Source organism: Pan troglodytes, chromosome 5, assembly GCF_028858775.2.
Source record: "Pan troglodytes isolate AG18354 chromosome 5, NHGRI_mPanTro3-v2.0_pri, whole genome shotgun sequence".
NCBI lineage: Eukaryota > Metazoa > Chordata > Mammalia > Primates > Hominidae > Pan > Pan troglodytes.
This window is the reverse complement of record NC_072403.2, coordinates 45758384-45770823: the sequence shown is the minus strand read 5'-3', so window position 1 is coordinate 45770823 and position 12440 is coordinate 45758384. Positions and strand designations below refer to the sequence as shown.

At 48.2% G+C, this 12440-nt stretch overlaps 1 protein-coding gene across 8 annotated transcripts in view; it reads right to left on the bottom strand.

The window, feature by feature from the left end:
• DAAM2 (dishevelled associated activator of morphogenesis 2) overlaps positions 1–12440 on the bottom strand; it is a 114267-nt gene that overhangs the window by 23794 nt on the left and 78033 nt on the right. For all 8 annotated transcript variants that reach the window (XM_016955401.4, XM_054685763.2, XM_016955402.4 and 5 more), the window contains exons 7-14: positions 12164–12274; positions 10655–10758; positions 9526–9592; positions 7742–7859; positions 5629–5767; positions 2841–2899; positions 2514–2698; positions 1625–1924 (exon numbers count right to left, since the gene is read on the bottom strand). In XM_016955401.4, coding sequence (XP_016810890.2) covers positions 1625–1924; positions 2514–2698; positions 2841–2899; positions 5629–5767; positions 7742–7859; positions 9526–9592; positions 10655–10758; positions 12164–12274 — 1083 coding nt within the window. The remainder of the gene's footprint in view (positions 1–1624; positions 1925–2513; positions 2699–2840; positions 2900–5628; positions 5768–7741; positions 7860–9525; positions 9593–10654; positions 10759–12163; positions 12275–12440) is intronic.

Genomic DNA, 12440 nt, shown 5'->3' with positions numbered 1-12440 from the left:
TAGCTGTCTTCCTTCATTATTGATGTGCATAACTTTTTATTACATCTTTAAAATCTTACATTATAAATTGTGACAATAGGAGACAGAATGTTATTTCTCTTTTTACCACAATACAAAATGTTATTTTCTGACCATGAACGATGAACCTTTCTGCACGTTCTGCAGAGCGGTTGGCCTACTCATGTGCAGTTTGTCTTTCTGGCTCACCTCATGGCCACAGAGCACCCACAGGGCACAACTGTGCAGTGCACCTGTCACCAACCTCAACAATCTTGCTTTGAATGCTGCTAACAGGTGGCTCTAAAGCTTAAGTAACTCAGATTGGAGATGTTATCAGAGGCCCGGGAAACTACAAATGGGCTGTGTTCATGCTTCATCTTTCCACCTACATTATAAAGCCAGAGGCAGAGGGAATTTTTGAGATCATCTCACACATGAGCAAACTGACTTACAGACAAGTTGAGTGATTTACAGAGGTTGTACCGCTAAAGCTACACCTGGTTTGGTTAGAACCTCACCCTTAACTCATCTCAGGCTCTCTGGGGGTTTCTTTGAACATGCTTCCTAATGTGGCAGATCCTAAGCTCTGAGAGGACAATGTCATTTTATTACTATCCATCATAGCCCACAGCACAAAGCTTTACAAAAGCAGACTTCAGATTGACAGGCTAGCTGGTCTACCATTAGCAGAAGACCCCTAGCAGATAGCTGACCACCTACTTAGCAATCTCGCATCTCTTCCCACTTGACTCTGCATTTGAGCTCACTGAAGCTCAAACACATGGTACAGTTATGAGTTCCCCAAGAGCCAGTCCAACAGGCCCATGGGATAAAGGTCAGTGTGGAATCCATTCATCCCAGCTTCAAATCCCAGTGAGCCAACCTAACTGAAACCAGTTACCATGCGGGTCTTTACTTCAAGGACAAAGCTCCTAGTCCTCCTAATAGGACTTGCCATTGTGCAGAACCAGAGGCAGGCCTTGGTCCAGGCTGGAACTGGCCTTCGATTGCTAGAGGTCTAATGCAACCAAGGGCGTCTCTACTCTATGCTCATGGGAGTCCCATAGAGGAATCAAGCCCCACCTGTGGTTCTGGGATTGGTGATTATTAGTGGATAATACTCATGAGGATCTCTCACTGCTGGTCCAGACATGAGGCCAGTGTGTGCAGCTTCCCCCAGGAAGATGCCAAAATAGCTATGTTTTGCCATCAAACTCTTTAGTCCTTTGTATACATTGTCCTGATCTTTACCAAAACCTAGATGCTGGCCCAAGCTCTTTGCTTATTTTTCCATCCTTTCCTTCAACTGGACCCTGTCCTTGAATTCTACCCAGTGTTTGTCTTGGCTGTGACTCCCTTAACCCTGGGCAAACACAAATTCCATTTGTAGATGACTTTGTCAACGTCGGCATTGCCCAATGTCAAGCATCTCTCCCAGGGTAGGTGTTCTGACCGTGAGCTGCCTGGCACAGCAAACCCACTTTGTACATCCACATGACTGCCCTTACCCCCCACCAAAGAAAGGACCCAGAGTGGAGATCTGTAAACAAGGGGCGGGTGGTCCCTGAGGCTGACTGCCCTGCTGTAGAAGAATGGGCCCACCAGCCCCTTCCCAGATGCTCACCTCATTCAGCTTCACCCAGTTGAAGGACTTCAGTGGGTGAGAAGGCTGGGGGACACGCTTTTTCCTGAGTGGGACGTCACTGCTGGGGTAGGGGTCCTGAGGGAGGGGCAGGCCCATGCCGAGGCAAGGTGGGGCACCTGGGGGAGTCGGGGGTCCCCTGGGAGGAAGGGGTGGTGGTGGGGGAGGGGGACAACAGGCAAAGGGCAGAGGAGGAGGGGGTGGAGGCAGGTCATTGGTTGTCATTGAGGAAGACAAGGTGAGTGGGCCCCCAGGGGGTGGTGGGGAAGATACAGGGCCTGTCTGTGAGGAAACAGAAAAATTGCAAGGACAAAGCCATCAGCACCGATGCCATTCAGGTCTCCCACCATGATTCCTCTCCTTCTAGTTTCTTTCTATACTAGACCCCAAATCCTACCCTTATCTTCTGCACACATTTGGCCCCATTTTCTCTCTCTGCATCCAAACATCTAACACACGCAAACACATACACACCACCACCACAGACACACACACGTCACGCACACGGACACTGGACAATCAGAGTCATAGCCATCACAATGCAACAGCAGGACTGATCTATGCAGTTGTGTAGGTTACTGACTGCACAAGATCTCCAGCTGAGAGAGGGAAGTGGATCCAATTCCAGCTGCACTCTGCTGTCCAAGGTGTGCTTCCTGGGACAGTGTCACCCAGAGGAAGGGACATTATTTTTCTAACACAAAGATGCCACCTGTACAGCCTCAAGGGTCTCTTCTATCCTGGCCCAAGGTCTCCATCTCTCTTCTCCCTCATGCTGGGGTCCTTGGCCTCTCCGACACCTGCTCTGCCCACCCTGTCCTGAAGCCCAGGGTCTTGGCTCAACTATGTAAAGGGGGAGATGCTTGCGTACTGAGAGTTCACTGAGCTGGGCTACCAGCTCTGCCACTTGTCCCCGAGCCTGGCGCAGCTCCTGGGACTCCCGGGCCAGCTTGTCCTTCATTTTGTTCAGCGTCCGCATCATCTCTTCCTTCTCCAATGTCTTTGTCTCGCATTCCCGCTCCTTCCTCTCCAGACGGCTCACAAGCTCCATGTGTTCTGGAATGGGGGTGGGACGGGAGAGGAAACAGAAGGAGAGAATGTGAGTAATGTGACTCCCTGCCTGGAAGGACATGGAGTTATGGGCTGGGCAGGGGAAGGGCATGTGGAGTGGACAGCAGGCTTAAGCAGAGCCCCTCACCTTTCCGGAACTTCTCTGCCTGGTCTCGCCACTGTTTCACTTCATTCTCATTGATGAGCCTGGCAGGGCATAGAGGGAAGGGGCAATGTGATTGTTGACCATTGATTCACAGCTTCCCAGGAGACATCATCTTTCTACCCTCCAGGTGGGGACCCTGGTCTCCAATCTGTCCAGCCACATCAAGGGGGCTAGGATTTAGACTTCCCAAGTGTCTCTCCAGGTCCCCTGCCCCGTTCACATTATGTGTCTGTGGAGACCGTGAGAGAAAAGACCTTTAGATACCCTATAACCCGGCCCCTTTGTGATACAGCCGGAGCCACTGAGGCTCAGAGAATGGGGATAGGGCAAGAGCTAATTAATGGTAGAACTAGGACTGAACCTCAGGCTCCCAAGAATTATATCATGACTTGCACCTCCTTGTAAAATAGGTTTTACCTTTAAAAGAGATCAAAATATTGGCCCTACCATGGTCCAGGTTTCCAAAGACCAATGTGTAAGAGCAAGAGACATCACCCACACCAGCAATACAGACTGAATGTGTTCAGAGTGACACAGAGGACAGCCTTGTTCATGTCAAGCTCTTGAAACTGTGTTCAAATTTAGCTTTTACCTTGACACCAAGGCCTAACAGAGGTGAAATCCCAAAGCGAGATCCCAAGAATCCTTTCCTTTATAAATCTGAGAATGTGGAAGAGTTAGACCCATGACTTTTGGCCTCTTCAGCCACATCAAGGACATAGAGAACAGAGTATGGAGAGGGAGAGTATTTCATGAAGACATTTCTTTGAAGAGGGCCACTGCTGTTATCCCCAAGATGCTACCTCCTTCACCACCATCCAAGGAAGGGGTTTCTTCGGGCCTTCCCCAAGAGTTTTGACTCATGTTCCCTGAAGTTGGGAGGGAGGTAGGGTAGACTGGGGCCCTACTTGGAACCAAGCAAAGCCCTGGGAGCAAAAGAAGAACACTGCTGTGTGGGGCCCTGCCAGCACTCCTAGAGTTCGTTGGCACAAGAGATGGCATGAGGGTTGCCCATGGGTCAGATATAAGCCTCGTGGAGGAACTGGGGTGCAGTTTTCACAGTCCTGTGCAAGGGGAGCTGTTTCCACCTGAGCGAAAAGTGGGAACATCCACACCATAAGTCTACAGGCAGTGGACTGCCAGGGAACCAGGGACAGATGGAAGAGCTGGAAGCAGCCAGCCAGCTGGAACAAAAATCTTGCATGGCCAGCGAGCTGGGTTTTGTAGTGAGAGGCACCCAGCAAGGAACTTCTGAAGATTCCAGGAACACACTGACGTCTTTACCCATATGCCAAAAAGGCGAGAGAGCAGGGAGCCTGTTTACTAAATTATCTTATCAAGTAAGACCTTTTCCCTTTTTCCTTCCTGTCCCCAGGCTGCCTCTTCAGAGGGTCGGACTGGTTTGTAGAAAGGAGGGGTGGGAGATAGAAGGGGTTACAGGGTAAATAGAACAGAGAAAAGAAGGCAAATATCACACACAGACATATGTGCACACATATGTACATACACACACACATGCGCACACACACACACACACCCTTCCCATTCCAGTTTCCTGGCCCCAGCTGGTGGAGGAGAAAGATTTAAGGCTAAATCATGTCTAGAATGTCATGATTTTAGTCCTCCTAGTTGTAGATTTCAGACTATGTTGCACTTGAAAGTGATCTTAGGACTCCTGTTACCCAAGAAGGGGTAAAAACTTCATTGGACCTCAGGAGTTTTTATCCTCTGGCAGTGGAAAAGATTGCCTACTAAATAGTGTAATGAATTGGTAGGAAATAAAACTAAAGTCGCCTTTTGATCACTTTCCCAGTTGCACTTGTCCAACATACCAATTAGGATTTTAACTACATCAATATCTGACTATGCAAATGAAAACAGTAGCAAGAATAGCTGGAAAATAATTGTGTACTTGGCTTTGGAATGCAACATAATGAATCATTGACAGCCAATTTATCTCCTTAAGGGCAAGTGGCTCAAACTCATACTGAAAGTTAAGTAAAAGCTTAAAATTAAAAATTAGTATGTTAATGTAAGGCCTTATTATTAATTGATGTAGATTTAAATGTTTCTCTGTGTTTCTCTATCCAAGATCAATAAAATATGGTAAACCGGAAGGCCTTAGGCTCTGATAACCTTATCCAGCAACCTCATGATCAAATGGTCAGGCTCTATGTCAGTGGTCAGCAAACTTTCTATAAAGGGCCAGAGTAAATATTTTAGGTTTTACATACCATGCATAGTCTCTGTCACTTATACTTGTGTGTGTGTGTTGTTTGAAATGTAAAAATTATTAGTTCATGGGCCATACACAATAAGCTGGAGGACTGGAGTCAGCCCATGCACCCATAGTTTGCTGACCCTTGTTCTACGTTAATGTGTTTAAATTCCCCATCTATCCAAGCCATGCAGTGGATCGTGGAGAGTTGAGAACATGCCCAATACACCTGTGCTGGCTGTCCAAGAGAGTAATCACTAGCCATGTGTCATGTGGCTATTTAAATTTAAATGAAACAACCTTTAAGATTCAGTTCCTTGGTCATACTAGCCGTGTGTCAAGTACTCCATAGCCACATTTGGCTGCCATGTTGAACAGTAGAGAAATGCACTTTTTTCATTAGCTTAGAGAGTTCTGTTGGACCATGCTGCCCAAGACTCATTTCGGGATGACTGGGTTGCGAAAGGGAGCTGAGGTTTCGCTGGTGAGACCAGAGTGGGAGAGTGATGAGGAAGGTGGAGGAAGACAGGGCAAAGTCTGGCCACTGCTCACATGTTGACGATGTTCTTGACATTGAAGTTCTCCAAGGGAGCCAGGTCAGGGTCCACACCCCGCTCATCCTGGAGGACAATCTGCTGGAGGATGCGGTCCAGGAGCTGCCACTGCTGGAAGTAGCCACCGTTCCGTTTGTCTGAGGGATGACAGGTATCATATCTTTCCTGAGTCCTGAAGTCCCCCTTGGGCCCCACCCTAGAGTTGCTGCCTGGGGTCTGGCTGGTGAGGCATGCCCTTCTCCACCCATGGTAAGCTCCCAGTCTAGAAGAAGAGGCAATGCCATTGCTGATAATGGCAACTCACTGATTCAGTCATCTCTTGATTATCGGCAACTAGACTTCTACGGATGTGTCAACCACCTCCCCAACATATTTCTCTACTCCCTGAAATACTTTCTGGCTGCCTTTCTTCCTTGTTTGGACCCTGGGCATACTATGCCCAGGAAGTGCAGATTGCTTTTTACATTATCTATAAAAACCACCTGCTCCAAAATATTACATGCTGAATAATGAAGTCTCCAGGGAAGTTTTTTTTAAAAAAGATTTTAGGATTATCCACATTATTACTCTACAGAGAAAGATGAAGGGAAACTGATTGCAGGTGTGCACTGAGAGTCAAAATGGGTTAGAGAAGTGCTTAATGGAACTCGAGAAAATTTCTTGTGGAAGTGACCTTGAACTATGAAGGTAAAGGCATAGTGTGTTGTGTGTGATCTCATAGAGTCTCACTCTCATCCCCTCTAATGATAGTCATCTGGCTGGACATGGACTTCCTTTTTATGTAATAACCACAAACTCTCTTTCCTGGGTCCTTGATCCCTAGCACTTTATTGACCATCATAAAAAGCCAACAAGTTCAATCCTGACATCAAAGCAAACCACAATGCCTACAAGGTAGAATATCGAGTCTGCAAAGCCCCATTTTGGGGCAGAGTAGAAGAACCCATTCCCATTGCCCATGGAACAGGAAACACAGGAATCCCTGGGAGCACAAGAAGTCAGGTTTCCCAGAGATTTCTATGCCCTTCATGAAGACCTGCTGCAATGAGCTTTGGAGAACTGATAGCTTCTTAATTCAGGTCACTGCATCTATCCTGTCCACAAGTCTACTGACACATGCATTGCAAAGTTGTATCATTTACCATCTACTTTTCACCCAGCAAAATCGTGTAAAGCCAGGTCACTAGCTCAAAGAGGCAGAACATGTTTTATCTCAACCCTTGACCCCGCAGAAACCAAAATTCTTTCTATACGTAAATATCTCGCTGAGCCTCAGGTTCACTCACTATTCAAATGGACATAATAATGTGTATTCCTTAGGTCATTCTAAGGTTCAGAGACGATGTGCTAAAGGACCTCACATCACGCCTGGCCCAGAGTTGGCACAGAATAAGTCACAGTTGTCATCACTGTCACTATGATTGCTGACACCGCCAACATCAACCATTATGGTGGGCCACACTGGTTTTCAAAATATTCTCTTTTGTGAAGAGCTTAAGTACCAAGGGGTACAGTTAAAGCTCATTTCAAATTGCATTCTGGAGTGGCTATTAGCAATTATGTACAATTTATTCAATCACTGTGCACACCTGGATCTTAAGAACTTAGCCATCTGCTCCCATAGATGCTGACATTTGGTATTTGTAGGCAGAAGCAGGGGCAAGAGTGCAAGAGTGGAAGCCAACAAGGACTAGATGAAGGAGTTGATAAAACCTTAAGGAAAAAAACAACCATGTTCATTCCACATCTGTGCTACTCCCCCAAGCACAAAACTTTTTGGAACTCCCCAGCATGACTGATCTCTCCCCCGTCATGAGCTGAAAGCTGAGCTATTTAATTTTGCAATGATCAAGCTACCGTTTTTGGACTAGGATGTTGGAGTTGCTCAGGGCCAAGTCCCCAGCTCCTTCCCCAGATGACAGTGAAGACCTGACCCCAAGGAGGGAAGGAAAAGCAGGGGCCTCCGTCATGGGGCCTGCCCTCCCAAAAGCAAGTGCACAGGGAGACATGGTCAGACTCCCCAAACCAGGGAGGTCCCAAAGTCTTGTCTAAACCTGCCCCAAGTCAAGGTTCAGGCCAGTCGAGGGAAGCAGCAAGTGCAGGGTACTTACAGGGCATCTGCAGGCAGTGGTGCAGCACAGAGAGCAGGCAGGGGTAGGCCTCCGTGTACTTCAGCTTCTTGTGGATCAACTCAAACATCTGGGAAGCACTCTTGGTGTCGATGTGGACCTGGGAGAGAAGAGGGCACAGTGATCAGTGGGTAGGCAGCAGAGGAAGTCAGCAGGAGAGAGAAGACCCTGCTTCCATCCACTATGCCCTGTCTCATAGGAAAGGTTTTCTTCCCCTGCCTCTGGCCCAGGCTTAAAAAGAGAAAGACAAAAGGAAGAGGGAGATAGTCAGTTTTATAAACTAGAGTTTCTCAGTCTCAGCACTATTGGCATCTTGGGTCAGATAATTACTCATTGTGGGGGCTGCCCTGTGCTTTGTAGGTTGTGTATCAGCACCCCAGCCTCTCCTTAGCAGATGCCAGTGGCACCCCCTCACACAAGTCAAAATGTCCCCAGACATTGCAAATGTCCCCAGGGGGAGAGGAGAGCAAAATCATCCCTGCTTGAGAGCTACTGATCCAAACTCAGGGAAGGGAGCAGGGGCATAGAGGATTCAAAGTAGCAGGTGGAATGTGGCGCAGGTCCACCACCTGGGTTCAAACCCCAGATCTACGCTTTAGTTGTGTGATGACAGGCAAGCTGCTTATCCCCTCTAACCTCTGTTTCTGTATCTATAAATCCAGGGCTTTTGTGAAAATATAATGGATGCACTCAGTGACTGTAAAGCACCACCCAAAAGTAGCTTTCTATTTGGATGGGGATTTTATAACACAATAAAGCAGAGTTGTGTGCTTTCAGGGTTGCCGAGGTTAAAATGAAAATACAATTTAGTTTGCTAAGCATGATCTGGTTAGGGATGGGGAGAGGGGACTCAGGAAGTTGCTGGAAGGCAGGGGAAAGTCAGCCCAGGAAAGGTATTTGAGACTAATCACATGCAATAACTTGCTCCCTTTCCTTTGGGGGTTTCAGTCTCCTCCTAGGCCGATGCCTTCCCGGGGGAGGCTTCCACAGCCAGCATACTACCAAGGCTCTGGAAGTGAGATGTGATGGTTCGTTTTAGGTGTCAACTTGACTGGATCAAGGGATACTCAGATAGCTGGTAAAGAATTCTTTCTGGGTATGTCTGTGAGGGTGTTTCCCAAAGAGACTGGCATTTGAATCAGAGGACTGGGTAAGGAAGATCCCACACCAGCTCCACCACAGCACAGGGCCTGGAGAAATGGCTGTGGGGCCACCTAGAACCCTACTACCATACTACGATCACTCCACCCTGTGGGCTCCTCACCATCCAATCAGCTTAGGGTCTGGAGAGAACAAAAAGGCCAAGGAAAGGTGAATTTTCTGTCTCCCTCTTTTGGAGCCAGGACATCCTTCTTTTCCTGCCCTTGGACATCAGAACAGCAGGCTCTCCAGCTTTTGGATTCCAGAACTTGCTCCAGTGGCCCCTTATGTTCTCAGGCCCTTGGCCTTGGACTGAACCATGCTACTGGCTTCCCTGTTTCTCCATGCAATAACTCCGACCTGTCATGGGACTTCTCAGTCTCCATAGTTGCATGAGCCAATTCGCCTAATAAATGCCCTCTCATCTGTCTATCTCTATATATGTATCCTATTGGTTGTGTTTCTATGGAGAACTATGACTGATCACAGGACCTGGCCATGGGGGTGCCCACCAGGGAACCAGCCCACACCAGCCCTGCCACAACACAGGGTCTAGAAAAGTGGCTGTGGGGCCACCAAGAACCCTACTACCCCATTGCAGTCGCTCCACCCTGCTGGCTCCTCACCATGTCAAACCTCCTGGCTAGCTCCAGGTCATCCTCATTCCGCACCATCTCGAAGAAGTCTAAATGTCTAGACAGAATGGGGAGACAGAGAGAGTAGACATTACAGCCAGGACACACCCTTGGTTGAGGGTTACAGCCCCTTCGAGCCCCCCACTGGCTAAATCTGAAAGCTTCATTCAAGCAAGATGAAGGCAAAATGGGAAAGAAGCTGCTGTTTTTAGGACACCCATTGTCTGCCCTTTATAAGATCCCATGACCTTCCTTCAGGGAGGCCAATCCAGGGTCCCTTCACCTTAGAATGGGCTTCTATACTTCGGCACTACTGACATTTTGGGCTCGCTTATCTTTGGTTGTGGGAGGCTGATCTGTGAGGATGTTTAGCAGCATCCCCAGCCTCTACCCACTAGATGCCAGCAGCACCCCCTAGTGTGACAACCAAGAATGTAATGTCTGCAGGCGTCGCCCAATGTCTCTCAGTTGAGGACATCAGCCCTGGTCTATTTTCCCCAGTACTTTCATAGGGTCTCCAAGTCAACCCTCAAAACTAATCTCTCCCCCATTTTCTATCCTCATGCACACATCCACTTGTTCCACCTCAAAAGGATCCATCCTCTGTCCCTTAAAACCTAGTGTAATAAAATAGCCTAAACTAATGGGAGAGAACCAGAGGGGCCTCACTGGTATCACATGGGAACATAATTGTGCCCTTGGATCAACAAGGGCATTATAGCAAGCATTTTGGGTGGGACATTTCTTTGTTGAGCAGGAAGGTACTGCGGGACATTTAGCATTCCTGGCCCCCAACAACCAATACCAGTATTGCCCACCATCAACCAGTTTGAAAACCAAAGAATACCCTCATATATTTCCACATGCCCCCCAGGGGGCAGTACTGCAATGGTTGAGGGCTACTGGGTTCACCTGTCTATAACATCAGAGATGAGACAAGCAGGTCAGCAAAGAGGACAGGCAAGGGCACCCCTTCCCCCCACAGAGCTGATTCTGAATCTGCGCTGGGAATGGCAGCTGGTCTCCAGAGGGAAGGGCAGCCTTCACAAAGGTCCCAACTATCCCCATCTGAGGCACTGTCCCCACAGGTTTGCAATGGAGACGGGTGCTTGGAACTTACTTGTCCAGGATGGCATTTTCATGTTGCCGGAGCTTGTCAATCACAGGCTGTATCCCTAGCATCAGGAATTCATACCGTAGATGTAGGCGGAACTCCAGATTATCCTGGGGGTCACCAAGGGAGGGCCAGACTCATTGGCAGATCTCAGTTTCCACAACATCCCCAGTGGAGCCCTAATCACCACCCTAGCCACAGACCCAACACATCTCCCACACCTAACTCACCTGGAGCTGCTTCCAATCCCAGAGTTCCAAGAAAGAATGGAGACCTTATTTCTTAGTTTAAAGCAAACCCACTGCCCAGCTTCTTTTAGGTCTCCTGCCCCACTTCCTTCAAGCCCCTTGCCAGTTCTAGCCTTCAGCACCAAAGAGCAGTGTTGTAGAGTGACATGGAGCACAAGCTTTGGAATCAGACAGATCTTGGATCTGGTTTTGTGACCTTGGGAAAACTTTTAGTTTCCCCATTTGTGAAATGGTCATAGCATAACTAATCTACAGGGATGACACTTGTTATAATTACCTGATGAGGTGTGGTTACCAGCTAATCAGAGCACATGCCAGCCATGAAAAGGTGGTACCAACAAAGGTGATGTTAGCATCTTAGGGGCAGATTATTCCCCCAACCGGCCTTTCCTAACCCAGGGCATAAAGATAAATTGTTTTTTTCAAAAAAAAAAAAAAAAAAAAAAGTATGCTGGCGGAAAAGAGGGGAAAGTAAAGATCATTAAATTGCTCCCTTTGCTCCCTCTGTCCTTCAAGTTAACCTTGACCAGGGCATCTGATAGCCTTAGAATTTGGAACGTTCACCTGCTCTTCAAGTTCTTCTATTGTTGCTTTTTTTTTTTGTTTCTTTGAGATGGAGTTTTGCTCTTGTCCCCTAGGCTAGAGTGCAATGATGGTGCAATCTTGGCTCACTGCAACCTCCGCCTCCCAGGTTCAAGTGATTCTCCTGCCTCAGCCTCCCAAGTAGCTGGGATTACAGGTGCCCACCACCACACTTGGCTAATTTTTATATTTTTTTAGTGGAGACAGGGTTTCACCCTGTTGACCAGACTGGTCTCAAACTCCTGACCTCAGGTAATCCACCCACCTAGGCCTCTCAAAGTGCTGGGATTACAGGCATGAGCCACCATGCCCAGCCTGTTGCTATTTTTATACTTCAAGAATCCCATTCTGACCCCAAAGGAAGGGAAACCAGAAGGCACACCTAACAGACGGCACTAGAAGAACATGACCAGCCAACGAGAAAACAGTCCAGAAACAGCTCTCCATAAACAAGGGCCCAAACTCGCCCTCCTCCCACCAATGATTCTCTGCCACCCTGAGCCATCATCAGCCAGCTCAGCTCTGGGTCTGTCCACCGTGCATGATGCTACCTATGTAGGCAACTCCCCAGGAGCCCTCCCAGGTTTAATAGCAAAAACAATTATTGGGGAAGCAACACACTCACACACTCTACCCCAGGTCCAGAAAGTCAGGGAACAGCAAGGGCAAGGAGAAGGCACCCCACCTCTCCAGCTCCAGCATTGAGGACAGCATTGATGAAGGACATGATGGCTGTTTTCAGATTCACTTCATCCCGGTACCGGCCCAGACTTCGGTCTAGCTCATTCAGCAGGGTCTAGGTGGAAATGCAGGACAGAGCAGGAGGAGAGGGCTGAGTTCCCAACAGGTGTGGCCTTTGCACCTTTACTCCTGTCGCCTCCACTACCTAGAATGCCCCATCTGCTCTCTCCACCCAATCAGGTCTGTCCAATTTACTCTGGGCTGCCCCAAACCTCACCTCT